The following is a 24,148-nucleotide window of genomic DNA, read 5'->3' as shown; positions in this document are numbered from 1 at the left end:
TCTGGTATTCGTTCAGAAACACATAAGCTGTCGGGGACTCATGTAGTGGTTTTCATTGTTGAGGTATTCACAGTACATGTAGAAGATAAAAGTTCAGCTGAGATATCATCAATAATTCGTACACAGCTCATTTCGATTTAGGGACATTCGACTGTACATGTCTCAGCTAGCAGTAATAGCGCAGGCTTAAGAAAACATGCTTATTAGCTTGCAAAAACATGCATTGTAAAACTTGAAAAGAAACAAATGAAACAAATCCCACTCGATGCCTGCACTGCACATGCAGCTGCTTTCCAGGCCATACCATGCTCCTTACGTTGGGTACACGCTTGAACAATTAAATATGCCATACAAACCACAGAAAATACTAATGTGAGAAGCTTGAAAATCAAAGAACCATTTCTTTTATTAACTAAACACTGCATTGACTTGGTGCTGCTGCCTGCAGAATTTCCGTATAAGACACTTCATTTTAGATTTTAATAAGATATTTTTTTACAATAGCCTAGAGGACTGTTTCCTGCTCTGGGAGGGTTATAGCCATTCACAGAAACATATATTGGCTTGCATGCAATGAAGGACCTGTTCAACCAGATTTCGGTATGGCTTGTGCTCGAACTTTAAAGGGACCAATAACCAATGAAGGCTTACTTACTGGTCAGTATTTGTAATACTGGACTGGTAATGTGCAAAACATTCTGGGACATTTATCGGAACTTCTCTATCTGCGTTTGCTACAGTGTTAATGAAGTCATGTGGGGACATGCTGGAAACAGTGATAGGTGAGCCCGATACCGATTCTGCGCTGGCATTGGTGGGAAGCAGGCAAGTGCAGCCCTAGATGTAGGAAATTAATATTTTATCAAGTTGATGGTCATGCGAAGGCATTTTGCTGCGAAACCACAGAACTCAGTCGACATGCTCACTCCCATGCATACAAAAGAGCTCATGTGCGCCGCCATACATAAGAGGGGGCCGTATAACGTAAAACTATTCCAATATGTTTTTATTCCTATCTTCTCACGTCAAGTAACCGCCGGCGCAAGCATTGGCGGTCGCCGGCAGGGTTGTCTGAACGAACCAATCAAATGCTCCCCTCGTTCATAGAAGGTCACTTTTGTTTGCTTGAAAAACGAATAACATTGCCTGCACTGAGCTCACAAGAGGCGAGAAGCATGCCCAAGTGGAGAGGGATTTGATGGGGCCGACCACTGCACTGAATATCGATAACCGGATGAAGAGGGTGGTGCCGGCGTCTGCGATTGGTCTGCTTTCTCTTAGCTTGTGGTGGCTCGTCGACAATCGCGGCGGCATGCAACGGAAGCTTAGGAATGACGCTAAAATGGATCCTCAGCAAAGAAGAGTTGGCAGAACGAGCTCGCAAAGGTGCCGAAAATTCTTGAAAACGTTACACGGCCACGCAAAAAGTTTTATTACATGCAAATAAACCCATGCTCACCGGCAGGGGCGAGTAGCCAGTGGTGAAGCGATCGGCGGCAGCCATCTTTTATTCCTTTTGGAACAGAGCAGCCTTCGGCTATTCCGAAGAAAATTCAGTTTTGTTCGGCATATTACTGCATCTTTAATGGGTACGCGTCGCGTGAGAGGCAGTTGAAGGGGTGCAGCCCGAAAACTTTTGACCAAATGCCGAGGGCTAATGGCAAAAAGGCTTCGAATCGGGAATAACTATTTTTGTTTTGTTCGGTCAAATTGTGCATAATCAGTGTGTACACGTAATATCAGATGGGGAGCTATCGCGGTTTTTGTGACGTCGCGTGACAGACAGGTGAAGTGGGGGTGGTCCAAAAAAAATTTTATGACCAATCGCGGTGGGCTGATTGCAGAATCGGAATAGAAAAATTTGGAATAGTTTTACGTAATAGCGCCCAGGAATGCCAACGCTCACCACAGTTGCACTTGTTGCTGCGAAGGCAGCGCCACTTGTTAGTGTGGCCGTTTTTTATATTGTAATATGCATAGAATAAAGTGCCTGTATAATATAAAGACTGCAAATTTAAACAATATATATAGTGCACTTAATAACAGCAGACCTGCAAACAGTAATTGGCATCCAGCTCTTATAGCAAGGTTTTACTGCAAAGTGGCATGACAAACTGTTTTTGGGGACATTGTCTCAATTTAAATTTATACTTCCTACTTAAACTGCAAGTAGCTGCATACTGGATTCTATCCTTATAAATCAGTCTTCATTTCCTTCAAAATCTCATGACATGTTCTTGATGGTTGTCGGCCCTTTTAAAGTTAGAAAGGGTAATACAGCATTGTATATTTTACATTGGGCATGTTAATCAATTAGCCAAACCCTATCTATTGATTTGTTTCTCATGCACTGGCATTGTACTGAATTTCACTAGCATGGCGGCAGCTATTTGAACAATTGTTTATTTGTAGGTTAGTTGTATACTTGTTTGCACATACCTTTAGTTATTGAGTACCATATTTGGGGTTAGTCACTTCCCAAGCAGCAACATGCCATCACCCATGCAGCTTGTACTAGAGTTGCTTACAATGTCCACTAAAACTGATGCAGTAGGCTTTCTATCCCGAATCTGCCATTGGGGCCATAGTAACTTTGTTCTGAATAGGTAGTGTTCATGATAACAGCTACAATTGAGGTATCGTTACAGTTTTTCAGATTATTCTTTGCTTTATAATGATGAGCTTTTCTCGGTAACTGCTGGATACATCGCCACTATTTGACTCAAGCCCACCCCTCAGTGCAAAGCTAACAAGTGTCAATATATTTAATGGGGTTCACGTAGGCATTCCCAAAACGAAGACACATGAGAGAAGTGTGGCATGGCTAGGCCATTTGTTGACTTTTGATACTGTTTTGTGCTACTTTACTTTTACAGATGTGTTGTTCTTGCACTTCTTGCATGCTATTTGTTTGAAGATCACTCTCTCAAAGCATGTTCAAAATCTGTTGCTGTTTTAACTCAGCAAAGCACATGGCTGGCATGCGTGAATGTTTGGCCTATGCAGGAAGACTCGGCTTATTCTTTACTTTAGCAAAGGCAGTATTGGTTGCTTTGTTATAAACATTCTCCTTATACCATATGCTTGCAGTCATTTTTACTTAAATTTTGAATGCAACTTAATTTATGTTTCTGTTTCTTCTAGGCATAACATTATGAACCATATTTCTGCATCACATTCTTATTCTATTTGGCTTAAGTGTAGTGCCACAGTGAAGTCTGCAGTTCTTTCAGTTCAGATTGCAGAATACCTTTCAGGGTTTTTCTTTCTAAAAGAAGTATACTTGTAATAAATTTTATGGCTCCCACAATAATGAAAACATTGCCACAAGTGGAGAAATGAGATGCATAGTCTTGCAGCTTGGGGCAAGAGAGGCTGGGTGCTGCTTACATGTATCCTTTTAAGCTTGCCTCCATGACAAGCATTTTACTCTGCAAAACTCTTAATCTCGCATTTAAGGCTACCACATACCAGATGCCCTGCTGCACACTGAGCACATTAGTCAAAATTTGCATGCAAGCAAGGACACCACGTTTAAATAACGAGTGCACAAGTCACTAGGTTATCACCAGTTAGTGCAGGGTTTCTTCATTGTTGTGTGTACAGCACTGTTAAAAAAGAGAATTGCATGTCTGGTCCTTCATAAAGTGATCAAACAAAAGCCTTGCAAGATTTTATGAATGCTATTTCAAGTACCTCGTTAGTTTTAAGCCACTGCTGACTGAGTGTGTCCACCAAGATTCTCTTTGTCATGTGCCTCACTATCTTGGTCTGCATCAGAGCCCTGAAAAGGTGAACACAATGGGAAAAAAGCCACAATTTATTGTGGCTGACTTGCTCCTCCAAAATATCACATTTTTTAGTCATAGTTAGAGAAGCCCAACTAATGCAGACCCTCCGGTTTCACCTCCTAAGCATGACAAGCAGATTAGCACCAGTACTGTTATGGTACACTGTAGCCATGAAGCATTTAACTATTCTGGGAAGGGTAGGTTTTCAGAAGGTACCATAAATGTGCAAGTTAACAGATGCCATTTGTCTGAATTTTGCAAACTTGAAAATGGCAGAATCGTTAGTCCCCCGCCTTCTCTTTAAGCCTGCTAACTGTATGCTAGAATTAATGGGCATATAATGTTTTCGAGGTACAGCTCCTTACTGAATTCCACCATTTTGTCATACAAAGGGGAAAAAAATTGTAGGCACATTGAAAGTTTTCAAAAAAAAAATTTGGAGGAAAGTGATGTTTGCACTGCGGGAATTTGGTTAGAAAGGTAAAGTTTATCCTTGTTTTGTTACTGCTTTCATTCATTAAGGACTAAATAACTACTATTTACTAATTGCAAATTAAGGGACGTTCAGCACCCACTGTAACATGGTAGTACCCGTTTATAAGCCCAATTTGCATCCAATGCCGCATAGTGAACAGTGCAGCCAGCACTTTTTGTAAATTTTGCAACAATTCAGGATTTATTTATTGTATTTGCCATTTCTTATGTAACTTATTTGAACTGTGTTAGTCAGTTGGAAACTAATTATCGGTAACTGTGCTGACTCGTCTTCAGATGTGAACTCTCTTTGCAGTTAACGCAACTGCAATAAAAATTCACAGCCTCTCGTCACTTTAAAAATAACTTTTGGTTTTAAATAAATGTAAGCTAACAGATCGCAAAGTTTGTACTTTTTTAAATGTAAACAAACAGCGTGGTAAACTTTGTTAGTAAGAATACTCAAACAGGGTTTTAGTGATATTTTTTGTAGGGCTGATGGGAGTTCAAAGTGAATATAAGGTGGGCAGCACAAGCTATGCTGACTCATGAAATAATTGAGTAATAGCCAAGTCCTAAAGCTACTCTGTGGTCTGCAGTAGTGGACAAAAAGTACATTTTGACTATATGGTCTCAGAAACCTGGCACTGTGTAATCTTAGATCTCGATAGCTTTGGACAATGGCCTCTTGAACACAGGTCACTGTTTGTGCCACATAGTCTACCCATTTCTTACTTACGCAAGGAAACCATGTACAGAACGGTCCAATGTTAGAAAGAGCACTGGAGTATGTGGCCCCTGCTTGGTGCCACGCTAGTGGTGGCTGCAACAACACTCGCACAGGTGCAGTGAGTGCTGTGGGTGGTGCTCGACTCTGACTGTTGCAAAGCAGCACTAGCATATTTTTTGGAGTTGACCAACAACTGCTTGGTCAATCTCATAGCCAGAGGTCAGGCCACTTACCCAAAATATTGCATAGTAATCTTCATCGTTTCAACTTACGAGTGTCTTGACAAGCTCTTCTACATTCTCGTTACTTCACGCTATCATTTGCTGTTATTGGAAGATGGCGGCACAGCAACAATTGGAAATTCCTGTGTGTTCTGTGCACTAAAGCACTATTCAACTGGTGTGTCAGCTGAACAACAAACACTCGGGCACCTCCAAAGCGTATCCCAACAGAATGCGCAGGGGATAGGAACTATGGGGGATTTGTAGCCTCTGTGGTCTCAATAACGTGTTTATTACTAGTAACAAGCACTTTGATGTAGTATCTAAAGTTTTGCAGCAAGAAAACATTGTAAATGCTTGGGTTCAAAATGTCTTTAAGATTGTCTGTGCCTCCTCTTTATTTTCGGAATAGCATATTGACTGTTTGCCTAACTATAGCCCAACAATACACTGGCTTTCATCAACCGCCGCTTGAACCACTGTGCAACTGCAGGCATCCACGAGGAATTAAACCTTTTGCTCAGCAGCCATTTCTTTATTAAGCAAGAATGGCGAATAAAGGGCTGCAGTGTCATTGCTGCTGCAGCCCTACATTTGACCTTGTCGAAGTTAGGGAACGCCACCTAACACCCATCACCTGATTTTATAAATGTCAGCCTCTTAGGCCACTGGCACACAAGCATTAGCCAGCAGAACAACCGAATGTAATTTTGCACTTTTGAAGAAAATTTTCGAAGCGTATGGTTGCAAGGAAAAGGGAAAATACACAAGCAGCTTGGGAAGTGGTGATTCGGCAGTGGCCTACGCTGCTCAGAGAGGAAGCAGGTGTGAGCTGAGCTGCACCTGCGCGAAACTATTGCAGCAGCTGCTTGGAGATGGCATCTAATGGTGGCCAGGCACTCTGATATTTAAACAGTGGACTGCTGTGTACATTGACCAGTACATCGACCAGCGTGTGCGAGAGAAAATGTAGTGCTAACTGGAGATATTGTCCTAGTGACAGGCTTGGCATGCTACTGCAGGTGCAATATGCACGTCTGATGAGTGGCAAAAGAAAAGAAAAGCACTCATGCGCAAAAGAGCACCATAACACGAAGTGGAGTTATGACAATGTCAAAAAAATATGTTGTCCTCCTAGTGGCAGCAGTGTACATCCTGTGTGCCATCATAAAAACAATCCATGCCTGCCAACTCTTCCCAATTTTCTGTTATGTTTATGGGTTAGGGCTCGCTCTACTAATGTTGCTCCAAGTTTTATGAAAAATTATTCGCGATGTTTTGCTCGCCAATCTTTGAACCTTAGGTTGGGAAGTCTTCTGATGGTGAAAGAATGCCAGCAGCATGTTTATGAGGCAAATCTTTAAGCATGGGAAATTGGCAACAAAGTCTCTTAAAAGGTTACAGTAATGTATATGAAATAGGGTCCTCATTAGTCTCTAAAGGTGAATTATCATTGACAAAATGCGTATGTATCCCCACCAGAGGCATGTGCTCAGGATGAGCTTTTAAAAAAATTTATGCGCAATTCCCTTCGTCCGTTTGTGTCATGACCACAGGATTTACGAATTTTAGTTTAGATTGGCAGGTATGAGAACACTTGTAAATAAATTTTTCACACAAAAAAAAGAACGTCTTATTGTTCACTATGTGATTGATGCTGCAGTGGAGGCTTCTGGATTTTGTTTTATCACCTCTGTTTATTTAACTTGCACATAAATTGAGGTACATGAACGTTTTTGTATATCGGAATGCTGCCAGTATTCGATCCTGTGCCCCCACACATAGCAGCAGAATGCCACAGCTGTTGAGGGACCGTAGCCTGTTGCTACACCTACGTGCACACATACTATTGTCGTCAAACAGTTTTTCTATTATCTCTTGTGCCAGCTAGCTCAAGTCAATTCTCTAGGGGCAAACTTCTCCCGAGTGAGCACTTTGCTAATCGGCTCCATTTTCCGTGATCTGTTATTGGCAGTACCAACCATCGAAGGTCTCCACTGTATGCGCAGGGTGATCATTTATGCGGCCAACGTGTAGGACACACAGCTAACTCCTAAATATTGCAGCAATATTGCAAGTGCGCGCTGCAAATAAGCTGCAGTGCGTACATTGTCTTTATGTACAGTGAGTATAGTCTTGTTCTATGCTTCTTCAGCACAGTTCCAAGTTCTCATTTTTTATTCATGAATTCCCAAGAACGCCTCAGCAAAATGCTCTTTTTGATTAGGGAATAAATTTCGCAAACATTGGCACGGCAAATATCTATAGAAGCTCACATGTTTTCATACTTCCACCTATGCAAGCTTTAAAGATGAGTGTTTGCTGGTGACCCGACCCATCATACAAGTCCTAAGACTTGCACTGAGCGCCCATGCAAGGGCTAGGTGGTCTCTTTTATGTGGGCTAAACGTTTGACCAAAACTTCTTTTAGCTTCTGTGAAAACAGTTGTCCCATTTTCGTGCACGAAACAAACTAGCTCAGGTCTACCGCGATTCATTCTTTTCGAACTCTTAATCTGTGATTAGGGCAGCTTCAGCAGTGCCACGCATCAGGATGCATCGTGTGATAAATCAGTTGTGTACAAGTGCGCAAAACACAAAACTAAAAGTGGTTGACTGTTATGTGCTGTAGTCTTCTTAACTTTAAAGTTTTGTTCCTTTACTGCTCCTACAGTTAGGTTCCTCTAGTTCGCGTAGGCAAGGTCTTTAAGAATGCAAATGCAGTTTTCAGTGGGACTGTTTCCGATTATGTGTAGCCATTAACATTGCGAAAAAATGGAAACCTCACTAACAAAATTTCCAGAATGCATTTAACGGCATCCAGCACGACTTCGTTAACTGAAGGTTCAGTTTGTTGTTTTAGCAGCCACATTTGTAAGTAATGTCTACTTTATATGCTGCTAATTAAAATATGGATGCAACCTTTTTGTTGATTTTAACTTTGATATTTGCATCAATGGTGTGATCTCTCAGCACCCGCACTGTGCAAGCGTTTGCCTTCTGGTGCAAGTTTCTCAAATGTCCAGCCTTGCACCATGCGCTTACATGGCAACATTTTTTCTAATAGGCTGAAGTATTATAGTACATAACCAAAAGAATGCCTCTGACAGCATTTTTGAGAGCTGGGGGAAGCTTTATAAAGGTGGGGGGGCCTCACATGTGCAAATTTAACTGCCTAAGGCAATAGCATTTTTTTTGTTTAATAGTGTTACCAAGAAGCCTGCTTCTTTTTAACAGTATCAGTTTGTTGATTTGAATAATGTAAATCAGCGTTTACTTTGCTGCTTACATGTAAGCGCATGATTTCAATGGTTCACTGTGTTTATATACTGAAACTATAGTACTATAAAATTCATGCAGTTGCTTATATGTTACAAGTATTTATGACTGCAAATGTTTGCATGGCTCAATCCCTCTACTCAGAGAAACACATTTTCCATATCTAATGAGAGTATTAGTGCGTAGACTACTTGAGCAAAAGCTAGTGACATGCTCATTGCTGTAATGTGAATTACAATACCCTGTCATATATATCGGCAGTCATTTTTCTCTTTTTTCCATTGGAGCAATTGCTGTTTAAAGTAAGGGGCGGTGCTACACTTTTCGAGTGCACCATTTTTTCTCTAGACTTTAAAGGGAAACTGAAGTATGGCAATTAATGCATGCAAACCCAAGTTGTTGGTTGCAGAAACATCAGAACACAAGCAAATGTAGCCCTCAACTCTAATGTTTGCAGCACTGGATGCCACCATTGGTGCCACATTTATGATTACAACAGCTTCCACGAGGCAGCCATTGGCGGACCATGTGCTCAGCTTGTTCATGCATCATTACAGTTGGGATGAAAACCCACCCCTACTGTGGCTGTCTTAAAATGTTCGTAAAACGTTAACGTCGCAGCATAAAAATCTTTTATTCAGAAGTTGCCTACATTTCCCTCTTGTGCATATTATGTGGGTTCTAGAGTTTTTGTAAACATGGTGTACAGCATGTACGCCTTTTCTTGCTTACATGTGTCCATTTTTTAAGTTAATCCATAGGCTGTGGCTTTAATTTCACTGCTCGTTCTTTTGAACATACCCCCACACCCTCACCTAAGACAGTGGTTGCGTAGTTTCACTAGCATATGATAATGTTGTATTTCTAGTACATTGCATTTCACAACAGAAATATGACTTCTGTTTATGCTTTGTCATGTTTTAATATTACGTGTTTCACCAAACTTTTAAATTTATGCTTGAAACAGAAAGATGCTTTTTTTGGTGTCATTGTTTTCAGCAGTGGCAGTTGTCAGATGTGAGAGTTCTTCGATGAAAAAAAAAAATTTTTAAGAACACTGCACGGTACGATTTTAACACCTACAGTGTTTGGTCGTCAGATCTCTGAGGACAAAACATCTTAGGTTTTATAATTTTATCCTGCATGTTTTTGCAATCTCCTTTTCCGCTGAACAGCTTGGCTAACATTAGCTGGGGCACACCGTATATAGGGGATGTAGGCCGCAAAATCTACGCTAAGTGGCTGAAGAGCTCGCTCAGCCACAGCCTTGATCAGATTGGAGTATGTCACTAAGCAGCGGGGTGCGTCACACACCGTGGCCTGCGTGGTAGGTTTCATTGCTCAGTGGGACATTATTTTTTATGATTGCATCAATTCAGACACAATTGCACTGCATTTGCGGACACTGTCACTGCTCAGAGATAGGCCACCCATTGCTGAGCCCAGTAACTAGTTAGTCCACACACACTACGCCACTCCGTGCCATTGGGGGCTAGTTTGCAGCGTTATGTAAACAAGGCCACGGCGCTGAGTGATGTATCCCAGTGGCATGGGAGCACACCTGTGAGCTTCAGTTTCGCCCGCCCAGAATGTTGTGCTACAGCCCTGAAAACAGTTTTGTTTGACGTCTGCAAGTTAGTTGGTATTGCATGTACGTATAACCTTGCTTCAATTTGCCAATTACAGTGAAACTCCTAAATATAATAGTTCATAAAATATTTAAGTAGTCTGTCAGCGTTGTTACTGAGAGAAGCATCTTTTTACTTCGAAAGCCTTTTAACATAACTGAAGTCTTTGAAACACTGAATAGGTGACTGCTTAACCTGGACAACACTGCATGTTTCATTCCATTTGATTTAGAAAATCTTGGGAGCCAGACAGACTTATTGTTTATTTGTATTTATTTGTTGTGCTGTAACAGTGAAACTATGGCTTAATAGCCTTATTCTCTACCATTGTGTTACTTGAATATTTGCAGTTTATTCCTTGGGAAGCATAAAAAGACAACCTTTTCTATTTGCAAATGCAGCTTGACCATTCTGGCTTTACAGATCAGCTCCATTAACAGCTCACAATTCTCAGTAGTATATTATCTTTTTGACTCCTGGAAGGTGACAAGGAGGCAGATCAACATGAAAATACTATTGGACAGCTTTTCTCTTGTGAATGTTCCGAGGATGGGCTAGTGCGACATGCCTGGTTTTGCTTCTCCCCTTCATCTGTTGAATGTTTATAGTGAAATTTTAAAAGTATGTTGCTTGTAAAATTTGTTCTTAGATTTCTCCATACCTCCAGCACAATTTTAGCTATTGCCTGCCCTTCGGTTAATGATAATTTTGCTTCTTTGAGTTGCATGAATAAACACTTGGGCAGTGAAAATGGTAGGAAGCTTTCAGTGTGGCCTGGACAATAATGAGCCCACAGAACATTGTGGCCCGTTGGTAAATGTTCAACGAAGTTTTTGTCTTGGAAAATAAGCACACTGCAAAAATGAGTGTTGTTTGATAATGTGTTAATCTTTTAAGTCGTTACTATTTGCTTTGTTATTTAGGTAACATCTCAAGCATTTGCAACACATTATGTACATTTTAAACTCTGTAGTAGTAGTACTCAGATTTTTTGCCATTTCATTTCTACTACAGCATATGTAAACAAGCTGCATGTGGATTCTCCAAGCACAAAGGCAAAAAAAAAAAAAAAACCTGCAGAAATTGTCAGCTCTTATTTATGTCAGCTATTACCTGCACTCACAATACTTGACAAGGTTAAATAGTTTGATATGCCATTCGTCTCTTGTAACCCTTGCCAGGCATCCAAGTTTTTGCAATGCATGTTAGCATGGTTCTTTATGAGCATGGATGAAGCACTCCTGTTGCCATATCTGTGCACATAGTTAGCATCCAAGCATTGGCAATCTCATTGCAATGTCTAGTAGTACCAAAATTTCGATTGTTTGGCATGAAATGTTACTCCAACTTGTTCAGCTTCGGAAGTGGTCGACGAAGTCGCTTACAAAAATAAGACTTCTGTGGTGTTTTGTCGGCAGTACTCTCCCAGGAAGTCGCTACCTATTCAGGCTGTGGCAGTGTAATAACAGTAATATGTATTTGCGAAGCCTAAGTGTTTTAATTATGTGCCCCTCTTTTCTTGAGAAGTATACGACTATGGCAGAGACCTTCGCACAATTTTATAACGGCGATGGCCTTTGCGTTCTTGTCACTGGCCAAATAACAGTAAGAAAACTTCTTTTCGCCGTATCTAAATAGCTCGAAACATCGAATATAAGCATAGACGGCATGGTACTGTATAGATTGTGAAGTTAAATGCATACCTGAAGAAAATGGCAATGCAGATGGTTCGTTGCCAGTGTGCGAGTATTTTGTTTTAGCCGTCGCAGACATATATACCTCCGCCTGGTGTTTCGCATGGCATGCTGTGTATGCGCTTCCGCTCGTTTCCCCTTTCGTCGTGCTCGAGGATTTTGCACTCGCACGTATTGTGTGTGTCGACGGCAAAAGCGCAAGGCTGCATCGGGTAGTCTGACAAGACAAGGGAAAACAGCTGTCGTGGGGAGTTTCTACTGCATCCTGCTAGCATTTTAAAGGCGGTTTTAACGTATGGCCGCATCATCGAGAAAAAAAATTTGCCGCCAAAGCTGCATTCTTAGCCAGGACTCAAAGTTTGTAATGTGCCGTTGACCAGTTGTCACTGCTGCTGCAGTTTTATCTGGGCATTTTTTATAGCAACTGCTGTTTCGATTACTAGCTTCCCATTGCACTACGAAAAATAGGGCGGGCGGTGGAGTCGTCCAAATCGGCTGTCGGCCTCTTCAATATGCGATTTCATTATTAGCAGTCAAGCACATTTTAAATATTCTTGTGGTTGCCTGTTGTCTCTGTTGATCATGTGACTTTCCCTTCTCGCGAGAGGTGTGAGCTTGTGCATGAATGCGTGCCTCTTTGGGATAGCTGCGTACGGAAGACTTTTCTATATAAGCATTGCCGTTTGAAGGGGCCGTTGCTGCTAAACTTTCCAGCGCAGATGTTCATGGCGTAACTATCATTCCTTGGAGGAACCGAACGGCGATTGTGTGGAAAGTGCCTTAATAGAAGGTTAACACTGGCCCGACACGTTACCAGGCCAACAGCTGAACATGCACCAGATGTCGAGCCAAAGTGCTTTATGTTGCGGCGACACTCGTCGAAAAACCATTGCTTGATTTTACTCACGTCAAAGTTTGCCTCCTTCGCCTGCGTGAGTTAGTAATGTAGTAGTAATAACCAAGTTAGAAAGTGGCGACGTGCTTAAAAGGCCCCTGAGTGCATGCTATCACTTTTGCGCCATATGTGGCCTTGGCACCGAAAAGAATAAAAAGTTTTCGGTTCAGCTCGAATTTTGGCGGGTCTTTGCATTTCGCTCTTGCTAGTGACGTTGCTGGATGCTACCATGCGCACAGGCGAATTGCTGACACTTCGAGGAACTAGGCCTACTGTCGCGGCCAATTGGTCAGCGCCTGAGGTAATACGTGACTTAACAATCGCCCTCTAGTTTTTTTTTTTTTTTTTTTGCTTACGTCCTGGTTTTACTAAATCTAAGCCGAGACTACAGAACGCTTCTGAAAACATTTGAGTGGATTTTCCATGGCACACTTTTCACTTACTTTTTCCTTACTTCTTTTTTCTTCCGTTACATCGCCACTGTGAAAATGTGTGCTACCACTGGTGCTGCATAAAATGTCCCGGATAAAATAAAACGTTAATTGTTCCTAATGTCTCAACGCTCCTACGAGCACCAAAGTACCGCCGTATTCATGCGACACGAGGGAGAAAAAAGTCTCGAATTGTGCAATGCGGGGAACCTTGCACGCATTTTAAACAAGCAGTGTTGGTGACCGTGGCATGGAAAGTGCTGGCCGAAACAACTTGTTTTGAGTTTGGTGGGTTAATCTTGGAGAAAGAGGGGGGCTAAGCTGTCTCCGAACGTTTTGAAGAACAATAGCATTAGCTGTTATGCTATTTTTGGACGTACTTGCAGCTGCGCAACTCTTACACAGAGAATTCGTGTTAGAGACACACAGGTGCGATAGATACCTGTGTGCGCAGTGACGCACGTAATATGCGTATTCAATATACTCTGAGATGGTAGCGGCGGGGCGTGATTTTGCATAGTAATAATGGACCTCCTGTCTTCTAGGTAAGGCCGTCGCGTGATGCGCTGTCGTTAAGGTTACGCTTACGAATAATCTACCAGCGATGTTAAATATGCTTTTGAGCATGACAGAGCCACCAGTATTCCGGACCTTTAGCAATTTGGCGGGCATTCATGGTACCGCAAGGCGTTAGTGTTGTCCACTACTTGTGTTTGCACGCTTGCCTTTCAGTACCATGAGTGGACAAGTTTGATGTCGCTTTCAGTTTCTGTGTCGCCTACAGCGCTGCCACAAAGCTTTTAAGTAGAAATTTTGTACCGTAATGGCAAACACCACAGTATAATTCAATAGAATTCTACAATTAATAGAGTTCAATCTTTGTTACGGCTAAAGCGGTCATCAAATTTGGCAGTGTATACAGTAGCGCTCTCGAACGCGCGCTTCGGTTAAAGGGACACTAAAGCGAAACAATAAATCAGTTTAGACTAATGCAGCATGGTTTGAGAACCCTGCAGGCAGTCATTTCAAAAAGATCGTTTGATTATTAGGTGAGAAAATTAAGTTCCAAGTATCGGTATTTGAATTTCGCGCCGAAACCCTAGCGCCGGTACGTCAGCGTGACGTCTGGAATTCCAAAGTATGTTTTCGCATTAGGGCCGCGTTGGCTGGATAAAGGTTCCCGAAACTTGCCATGTTTAATATTTGGTTCCTTTAGAACACAATATAGTCAATGTGTACCGCAATATATAATTAGTAGGCCATAGAAGATGCCATCAAAATCAAAGACGTCACAGCCCCCAGGTGTGGGAACATAAGTAGGCGTCGCCACCCGTATTTCGTTTATGCGCTTTTTCTGCCTTACCAAACGTCTTATCGTTGTAAGAGTGGTGTTTTCGGTGTTGTAGAACGGTAATTTACTGACGCAGAATAAATCATTTTTCACTTTAGTGTCCCTTTAAGTAGCTTTGTGCACGTAGGTGCAGAGAGCTGTACCGTGTGAGCGCGATGACACACTGTGGCGCCGTCTACCACCGGCGCTGGGCGCCAGCCACTACTGTCTTCCATGGTCGGTTACGGTGATCATTTTTGCGTTTTTATTCTTCGTGTTATTATTGATACGACTGTTCTGTGTGCGACGTCGCATATTTTAGCGACGACTCTCGCTTGATAACGGCGGACATCAGGTTTTGCGAGATAATCGCCAGCCCGACTATTAATGAAATTTGATCATTTGTCTTTAGAGTTCGTTTTGTAATTGAAGTCGGCCAGTGCTCAAAGCGTGACCTCTTGCTGGAAACTGTGTGCCTTGCACCGAGTTCTAGAAATAAGTATTCAGTCTGCGGTGAAACGCATCGCTCTTTCAGGTGTTGCCGCCATGTGTAGCCCGTATTGAAACTGGATCTAGGCACAAAGCGTTAGCAAAAGTTGGATTTCAGCTCATGCAATTACAGCATGGTCCCTAATTTTAATTGGTAAATTATTCGCATTGACCATTATCGTGCAAATTCCCTAACTCCGTCACGGCTGTGAGGCTTGGTAAGCAAAATATAAGTGTATGTCGAGTCCCCAGTTCATAACAATCTGACAGTGGTCACAGGCACACGCGGTATGAGAAAATCTCGCGTTTTTCTCTGCCATTTTCTCAAACTGCCGTGTGTACTGCCTGTGCGGCAACTGTTCTCTGCAAATAGGCGGGCTTGCAAGCTTCTCTGGAGTTTTAGCGGTCATATGTACAAATCATGGAAGGCGTCTTTGAAACACTGACGCATTCGGATGTGGTAAAGAAGTCGTGCAATCATAAATTCGTGCGACATTGTAACCGTTCAAGTAAAACCAGAAGCATTTAACTGAGTGGAACACGAACGGCAATCATTCCAACAATGTTCAAGCTTTGCTGGTACAGCTTTTCGCTGACCACATGAGCTCATCTGTTCGTTGGTACAATCGGTCCACCGTGTTTCATATATGCGTAACGCTGGGATGTGAGCACGTCTATCGCGTGCAGTGCCTTTGGCGTCAGCGTCCGATTAATTTCTTGCAGATAACAGCGGACCGCGCCGGATAGATAACGTATCTCTGCACTGACACAGAAGACGAGAGGCTCTGTTCTACTTTTCGTACTTCGAACGACTTCTAAAAACTGATATTAACGCGAAGCTGCGATGGGTGGCCCATTATCGCATATTATATTATCATTATTATTATTTAACAACCGCAAGCGCGATCACACAGCTTTCCGAAGCCTCGGGGGGCGGGGGAGGTAATACAATAGTATAATACAAGGGCAACGTTTGTTCATAAAAAAAGCAAGCAATTGAAGTCGTACGTGCTCTGTCAAGGCGGAGCAGTGTCATTCAACTTTGGACCCAAAAACGATAGCAGCGCTTGCGCTTCTACCGGATTGTGAGAAACATTGTCTAGGTAGAGGAAGCATGTCATCTCTCGGCGTGCACTGGCACATTGGCAAATCAGATTGCACAATTTCAGTTGTTCCGGGAGTTCACTCCACAGCACTGGCATTTTGCGTGGCGGCACTGTGATCACATGTGCGCCAAGGCACGTTGCTGTGCTTTGCTGCGTCTTAACTCGGCCAGAAACATCAATGTGACCGCTGGCTGCACCGCAGAAAGTAGTGCTTTTCGGAGCGCGAGATGTTGAAACCAGTAGCATTTACGAGTAATCGGCTTGCTTTCTGCGCAACTGGGCAAACTCGCAACCTCGTGAACAGATACTATTTCCAACAGCTGGCTTTGCCCCCACTAGATTCCGGCCTCTTTTCCATACAATTATCGGCGCGCTTCATTGTTGTCTTGGGCTTATCGCCGTTGGTCACTGGTGGACCTCGCCGCGCATCTCACTTAACTGTTCTTCAATGCAGGTTTCTTCAATATGCGTGGGATCTTTCGTTGGGCGAATTTTAGTTTTGCTAGTGGAATTTATTCCCCTTTCCCGCCTTTTTTTTAATATGGGGGGCTCTACGGCGATCTTTGCTCGTTCTCATGACATTTAGAACGTTATGGCTACAGGTAGTGGCCTCAGACGAGCTCTGAAGTCATTAAAAATGGTAGGTTACCGCAAAATTAGAACCCATCCTCCAACGAGAACTGATGAAGAGCGTGCACGTTGGCGTGCTGGTCAGTGGCGTAGCCAGGTCGTCTGGCACCCGGGGCTCTTAGCTATTCTGTCAACGCCCCCCCCCCCCCCCCCCCTCCCCGGTGTTGTCGAGGAAGGCGGGGATATCGACAATTTCCGGTGTCTTCAGACGTATATGACACCCCCCCCCCCTCTACTGGCCCCGTGCACCCGGGGCCCACGGCCCCCCGGCCCCCCCCCCCCCCCCCCCTGTTGCTACGCCAGTGGTGCTGGTTTTACGGGCGCCAGCCATCCACCGGCGGAGGCTGGCGGCGATTAGCGAACGCTCTTCTCTCTAAAGTATGGCATCCGTCGAATGGTGTAGCGCGGAGCACCTTTCGACGGCTGGCCCATTTCATTACTTCACCCTCTCTTCCTCTACTGTTATGAGACAATCTTACTGAATAAAGCTTGATCAGCGTGCTCAGCATGGGCGAGTGGTGTACATATCTCGTTACTTGAGTCTTCACGCGTTAACTATAAAAAAGTCATGCTAGTGCTACTTTCATGTGGAATTTTTTTCGCGAGTATGCTGTTAGCCCCTCTGGTTTATTAAGGGCCGTGTCGCGTAGTTATTAGCTTTCGCTTTTTTTAAGCGGTAATTTTAGTGACAGACGGCATCCCAACTTCCAGCACATCGCATGACAAGTGTGCGGACGTGACGTAGAGAATCCTGACACTGTGAATGTGGGATCTTGATAGCCGCAACTCGGTAAACGTGGCCAGTATGCAATTTATTGCTTACGTTATATCGAACAACTCTGATCCTGTACCTACACCACTGCTAGAACATGTCTGCTTTCATTAGTGCCGGCGCATGTCTTTGGCGCCAGTCAGATTGACTGACATCGAGCAGCGCTGCCAGCAATAACGTAGAAGTACAGGACCTTGGCGTCGAGAGCATTATTCGTTTGGGAGAGCTGAAAGAAGGATTACAGAAGGTGCCAGAACTCCACGCTTAAAGACACATCAGGCATAGCCGACCGGAATATAGCCACAGCGGGGCACACTGCACGAGTGCGGCAGCCCTGTGCGTGGGCCGGTAACTTAGTACTGTACCTGTTGTGGGGGTGCACCTCATCACGGTTGCCGTAACTCGAACCACGGTACGCCTCACTACGAGTGCGAGATCGGGAACAGTTAGCGTCGATGTCGGGCTGAGCTTTCAGAACGTGTGGTTGAGAGGGGTTGCCTGTGACTTGTTGCATCTGTTTCTTTGAAAATTTTCAACAGTATATGAAAACTAAATACATTACATGCCTGATAAGGCCCCTGCCTCCTTTTGTACAGTATCAGCCGCACGTTGTAAATTAAATCATTTGTTCCTTGAAAGTTATCATTTAGAAACGACGCAGTAACAGGCTGCAAAAGCTATTCTAGTAAATAACAGCGAAATGGTTGTTACAACCGATATATAAAAAATTTAGCCATACTTTATATTAACACGCATAATAAGCTAGCGAACGCAGCCGATGGGAAAGGCGTTCGCTCATGTCCATAAACGTTGAGACCCTCGATATTGCACATTTACATGTAGGCGTTTTTCACAATGAAAATTCGCGAACACCGAACGAGATTATTTATCTTCAACATTAATGCAATTTATGTATGCTGTGGGCACATACAAGCCGTGAAACATAACCAATTCGCTTGAAAAAGCTCAAGGTCCCTTGTAGGAGGTGCAACTAGAGAATATCTATTGCAACTTGTTTTGGCATATACAGCAACTTTTTTATTAATTTCTCCCTTCTTGCTGTAGCGAAAATCGAGACCTGCTTTTGCGGTCTCCAGCGTGCATAGATGTTCATAGAGTTCCAAAGAAGTAGGGTGTCCTTGCACAGTCGTTGAACTTTGGAGCCGCATTTCGTAGCAAGTGTTCTTAATTCTGCATTTCATGACTGGTTCGCACATAGGCGAGTCTCCGCTATCTCTGGGATCGGCCACTCATCGAAATGAGTGCAATATACTCGGAGGATAATTCTTACAAAACGTGTCTCCACCTGTCGTTCGTATGAGGTCACGAATCCCTAACTTTACAACTATTTTAGAAATTGCACCATAAGTTTACCGCGCCATATTAGTGTAACGGACGGGAAACAAAATAAAATGAAAAATGGCTGTCTTCGTGACAGGAACGTGCACCGTCCACGCTAGACGCTCGTGCTGCCTCGGACTGTCTGCTGTGCGGCTGCGATGACTCGTCCGATGCCAGAACAACGCACGTTTTGTCTCTTGGGGGAAGTGACGGTGTGTGCAGCTGACACCGTACTTCCCCATCCCCGCGCCGAAGTATTTCAATAACTAATTTTGTGTTTTGTGCCGTGTTTTTGCTGCGAAGAAAAGCGGGGCCTTCAAGCAATTTCCTTCGATTATGCATTTATTTGAATACTTTCAGGGTCCATAGGGCGTTACAGAAAGGAGTGGTAACAATAAATAGAAGAAAAAAACATAAAGCAAATATTGCGCAACATAACCAAGCGCATTAAAGTCGCTGGGGTCCGCTGTATGTACAATCATAAGTTTGAGGAACGAAATATGAAAGTGTTGGTTAGCATGACAAGGAACAAACACTTTATAACAGCGGTCAATACGAGGTTATATGAATGAAGGGTGGGAAAGTAATTCTTACTTAAGACGAGGGTTATGGTAGTGAATCTCCTGAAATAAGGAAAGACGTGCTATTTTCCTGCGTAAGAGACGGAAGTCTTAACGCAGTTTATATATATATATATATATATATATATATATATATATATATATATATATATATATAGATGAAACACTGGAAAGACGGGAGTAGTTGGTAAAAAGGAAGCGTGCGCTACGATTCTGTGCAGCTTCAAGGTGACTAATAAGGTATTCAGTAAATGGATCCCACACAGCTGGTGCAAATTTTAGTTCGGAACGAACAAAAGTTTTGTAAAGAAGTTTCAGAGAAGGGGCCATAGAAAAATTACGACGCAGGTACCCAAGCATGCGGTTAGCATTACTGCCAAAGTAATTAATATGTGGTTGCCTAGACAGCTTAGAATTAATGTGGACCCCTAAGTATATGTAAGTAGTCACTTAATTCTTCGAGAGGGGAGCCATTTATGTTATACTTACAAGCGTTAGTATCCGTAGCGTCGTGTGGCCGGTTCCAGTGGTAACGGCAGCACGACGACGCGGAAGCCGGTGGCCGTGCGTGAAAATGGTTGAGCACAAAACCCGACCCTTGACCCAGGTTTTGTAAGAGTACTCAGCCCTTGTATTTTCGCTTCATGGCCACTGGCTCGGACGCTGCCGTTAACGCCGGATTCAGCCACTCCCCTTTGTGGATAACAGAATCTAAGCAAAGTGATTTGTTCGAAATGCGGCCCTTGCGCTGCTCGTGTAAGCGCGTTACCGTGCATAACGCGTCATTAAAGATGTGTGAGTGCTTTAATTCCTGTAGAAAAATATTAAAAGCTTGTAAAAAAAAGATAAACAGATCAAGATTGGTCAACATGCTGTTCGTCGGTAGTCACATAGGACTAGTTCTTCGCGTTTGTTGTTAATCGCTTATAATATATCGCGTACGCGCGCTATGCTCATATTTTAGTTTTCAAAGGTGGACATCTGACAGTGAGCTGCGAGTTGACAAGGCGTTCGTTTACAGATTATCAAAGGACATGTTTTAATGAGGGCGTGGCTTCGAGCGGCTCAATGACAAAGGGCAAGAAAATGAATGGGAAATGGAAAAGAATCGTCTTGAAACATGGCATCAGGTTTCCATGCAGGCCACGTAGTACACATTGGTACTGCTTCATCTGCGAGTGGCCTCCTTGGCTTATGAAGGCACGTTATGGTGGTGTGCTCTGCTCTGCAGATGTTTTGTTGTTGTTATTATTATTATTATTATTATTATTAGTAGTAGTAGTAGTAGTAGTAGCACTTGGCTACGTTTGAGTGGATGTCTCATTTTCCCTTTATTTAGTAGTAGTATCGTATTGGGGGGTGTCTCCCATAGGCTTATGTTTGGTCCTCTAAGCAGCGAACTTGAGAAGCCATTATCAGGGTGACGACCACTGTCCACTGAGAATAGGTCTCGTTTTTATTGGTGAATAGCCGACCCAGTAATTACTCTGTATGGGGGCCTCAATTCCCCGAGAGCGCAACCAATAATTGCAAAACGTGGTATTTCAATGCGACCAGTTCAAATCGTGCGCCAAGCGTGGCGCGGCTTCGGACGTGAGAAAAGAAACTCGTCACGTCACCAAAACCTGTTATGGCGCTCTTGTGTGAGTACCACATACTATGGCCATGCTGCCAGACGCCGACGACACTCATTATTCGATGGGACAAGATGCGAAGGCATGTCCCCCTGCGTTTACATGAAAAAGCGAACAATCAGAAGGGCTAATTGGCAAGCTTTTGGCCACTCTGTCATGACATTGTATGGCCTTCAACCAACCCGCTGGTGTGACCACATGATCACCAGATTCTCTTTCCGTGACTTACGTCGGAAGTCGCGCTGCTCTTGACCTGTGTTTTTATGGGTTGTCTAAGATTGCGATATTTATTTAAGGCGTACTCGCAGAATCGAAGGTTCTTGACGTAATTATGGAGTCGACAGCTACCTAAAAGGGCGAAAAAGAAAAAAGTTGAGCACAATTTTCGTGTCAGTACTCCGTTGATTTAACATTCGTGCCACTTCTTGCACGTCAGCACTTAAATATTTCTTGGCACTTGTAGGTGGTCATGAGATTGACAAAGCGGCTGCGAGCGACCAAGCATAACCACATGGAACGCATCTTCATATTCTTTTTCATCACCAGGATGTTGGCGCAACCACAATACCGTTCCGGCGGAAATATGCGCAATTACGTTATCGATTAAAATCCCTAAGCACCATACTACGCGTTTCGGCCGAAGTAATTTGTGGTCATTGGTCCGATGTGATATGGACGCGCTGACGGCTATAGACGCCTCAGTGCGTCGAATATGCGGTCCATGTAGTAGCCTCGTAACGGCTGTTAGTGTATATTCCCACTGGCAGCTGCGAGTGATAAGCGGTTGCAAGCAGCTTTGCCGCTTCTGCCGCGGTAATTTGCATTGTTTTGGGCGCTTTTTGTCTACAGGAACTGAAGTACTGCTGCGAAGTAGGGAAAAATAAAAGCTAGCATAAAATATATGCGTCAGGAAAGAGCAGTTGCTGCTGCGTTGTAAGAATTCTGCACCGTTCCCGATTAGTCAATTTGTTAGCGCCGTTGACCAAGAATGGTAGTAGTGTCTGCAGTTGCTTCGGGCATTGTCTGTCCGCCCGCGTAAATAGGCCTTAACTGCGTCATAGTGACGCATGGTTTGGGACGAAGTTTCCATCTGGCGAAGACCGGCGCAGGACACCAGGCATCCTCCGAGTTGGGGCAAGCGCTGCGGTGAGGTGAGAGCATGGGGTAGTTTCAATGCTTCGAAGACAGTTTTCCCTGCATGAAATAGCAGTGGATGAATAAGTTAATCGGCTGTGACAATAGCATAAAGAGCGGCTCACAAGTGTAAATTGGCACCCAGTAGCCGCAAAAATATGTGCCCTATTCTGTATTGACCAACTATAGTCACAAGCAGGCACCGAAACCTCGTTTGGACTTGTAGAGCAGGTTTTCGAGCATAAATTCCGTTATACTGACGACCAAGCTTTGGGGAAGGGGTTAAGGCTGTCTAAAAATTTTTTTTCACCCATTACAGAAACTCGTGTTTACCGTTCGCTCCCAGAATATGGCTATCAGCGTGAAAAGTTATTGCGATTATGCACTAGGAAATCTGAGAGGCTATGCAGGTCTACATTTCTAGATCGTGTATTGAATTCTGGGGTTTTACGTGCCAAAACCACGATTTGATCATGAGGCACGCAGTAGTGCGGCACTGCGGAATAGTGTTGACCATCAGGGGATCTTTAACGCGCCCCCAATGCACGGGCCGCGCGCGTTTTTGTAATGCGCCCCCTATCGAAATGCGGCCATTGCGGCCTGGATTTGTTGCCGCGACCTCGTGCTTAGCAGCGCCAACACCATAGCTGCTAAACCACCGCGACAGGTTCGATCATGTGTTTTCACACTCGTAGCCATCGTATTTTTTAATAAACAAAAACAGCTCGACAAAAGACCACAGGACTACTTTGCAGACCATTAAAAAGTTTCAGCGATGGGGTGGTTTGAATGAACACGCTTTGTGGCATTGAGTTAGAGTACGTTTCTCCGAAAGTTTGCTAACGCTCATCCGCCTGCTTAACTCTGCCTACCATGGGGAAAATAGGTGTTATAGGTAACGCCACATTTTTTTCTGAAGGAACTACTGCACTCGATGTTTTGTAACGCATAAACAAAAAGCAGAATAAATGCACTTTTCACGCATAAGTTTTATTAACGAGATGAGTGTCAAAAAAAGATAAATTACCAGATTAAAGGTTGTGGGATAAAATAAGTTCGAGCACTACAGTTTGGCGTGTCGGGCTGCTGGCGCCGTCGTCGCCCCGAGTCGGACGTCCGACGAAAATGTAGCTTCCTCAGACTCGTCGCTGCTCACTCTAAAAAAAGTTTATAGCCTTTGGGTTGTGTTTCGTCTCCGAACGATAGTGGTCATCTGTCTTGCCTGCATTTCCTTTCTTTAACGTATCGAGCCCGGTACTTCCTAGTCACAAACGGCTTGTGCGTTATCAGCTTGACAGCATTCACGACAGGAAAGTAGCGAGCGCCGAGTTTTCAAGAGAGGAAGCGCAAGCAAGGCAGATCACGATTATTGTTGGGGACAAAATAAGCCTCCAAAGGGTGTAACCTTTTTTTAGTGCTCGATCTATCGATAAAATCAGCCGCGCGCGCGCGCCGCTCCCGGAGGCGGCCATTTTTGCTTTCTGTTATGACGATCGCGAATACTTCGGAGCGCGTTAGAAAATCACCGCCTGGGGTACAAAAAAAGCGAACTGCTTAGCAAAATACAGTTCTCTTTCACGTCCGATAGCGCAGTGTGTCCGTGAGCGGCGTTTCAAGTCATCGTTAGCGGGCTAACGATGCCCAATGGGCGCGGTACCGGAAGGGTTAAGGAATGTAGTAATAATGTATTGCAAACCGCTGTCTATCGTTCCTCATTCAAGATGCCCGATCTCGAAACGGCATGCTATATATTATGAAACAGCTTAACTTATTCTTCAGTTTCGTGTGGTCGTCGGTGCTGTCCGTAGCGCATAGCTTGACAAGCACACCAGAAAGTGTTTCCAACAGTGAGTGAGTTCGGTCACGTGTCGTGTCGTTCGGTCACGTTCGGTCGTGGAGTAGCCTGCAAAAGATTTGCTTAGAAAGCCGACAGTGGCGCTGCAGATGACTTCCCGTCATCTCTTCCATCGCGTATCGCACTTCCAGCC

The 24,148-nt window shown here is 43.8% G+C and overlaps 1 protein-coding gene across 2 annotated transcripts in view; it reads left to right on the top strand.

The window, feature by feature from the left end:
- LOC142582493 (serine/threonine-protein phosphatase 1 regulatory subunit 10-like) overlaps window positions 1-24,148 on the top strand; it is a 63,796-nt gene that overhangs the window by 2,605 nt on the left and 37,043 nt on the right. Inside the window, exon 1 of one of the 2 annotated variants that reach the window (XM_075692284.1) lies at window positions 22,031-22,177. The exons of the other annotated variant lie outside the window; for it this stretch is intronic. Coding sequence (XP_075548399.1) covers window positions 22,094-22,177 — 84 coding nt within the window. The 5' untranslated portion in view covers window positions 22,031-22,093. Of the gene's footprint in view, window positions 1-22,030; window positions 22,178-24,148 lie in introns of those variants that run through there. 2 annotated transcript variants of the gene reach the window in all.

This window comes from Dermacentor variabilis, chromosome 1 (assembly GCF_050947875.1).
Source record: "Dermacentor variabilis isolate Ectoservices chromosome 1, ASM5094787v1, whole genome shotgun sequence".
Lineage (NCBI taxonomy): Eukaryota > Metazoa > Arthropoda > Arachnida > Ixodida > Ixodidae > Dermacentor > Dermacentor variabilis.
Note: the sequence above shows the minus strand (reverse complement) of the source record. Positions and strands in the feature narration are given on the sequence as shown.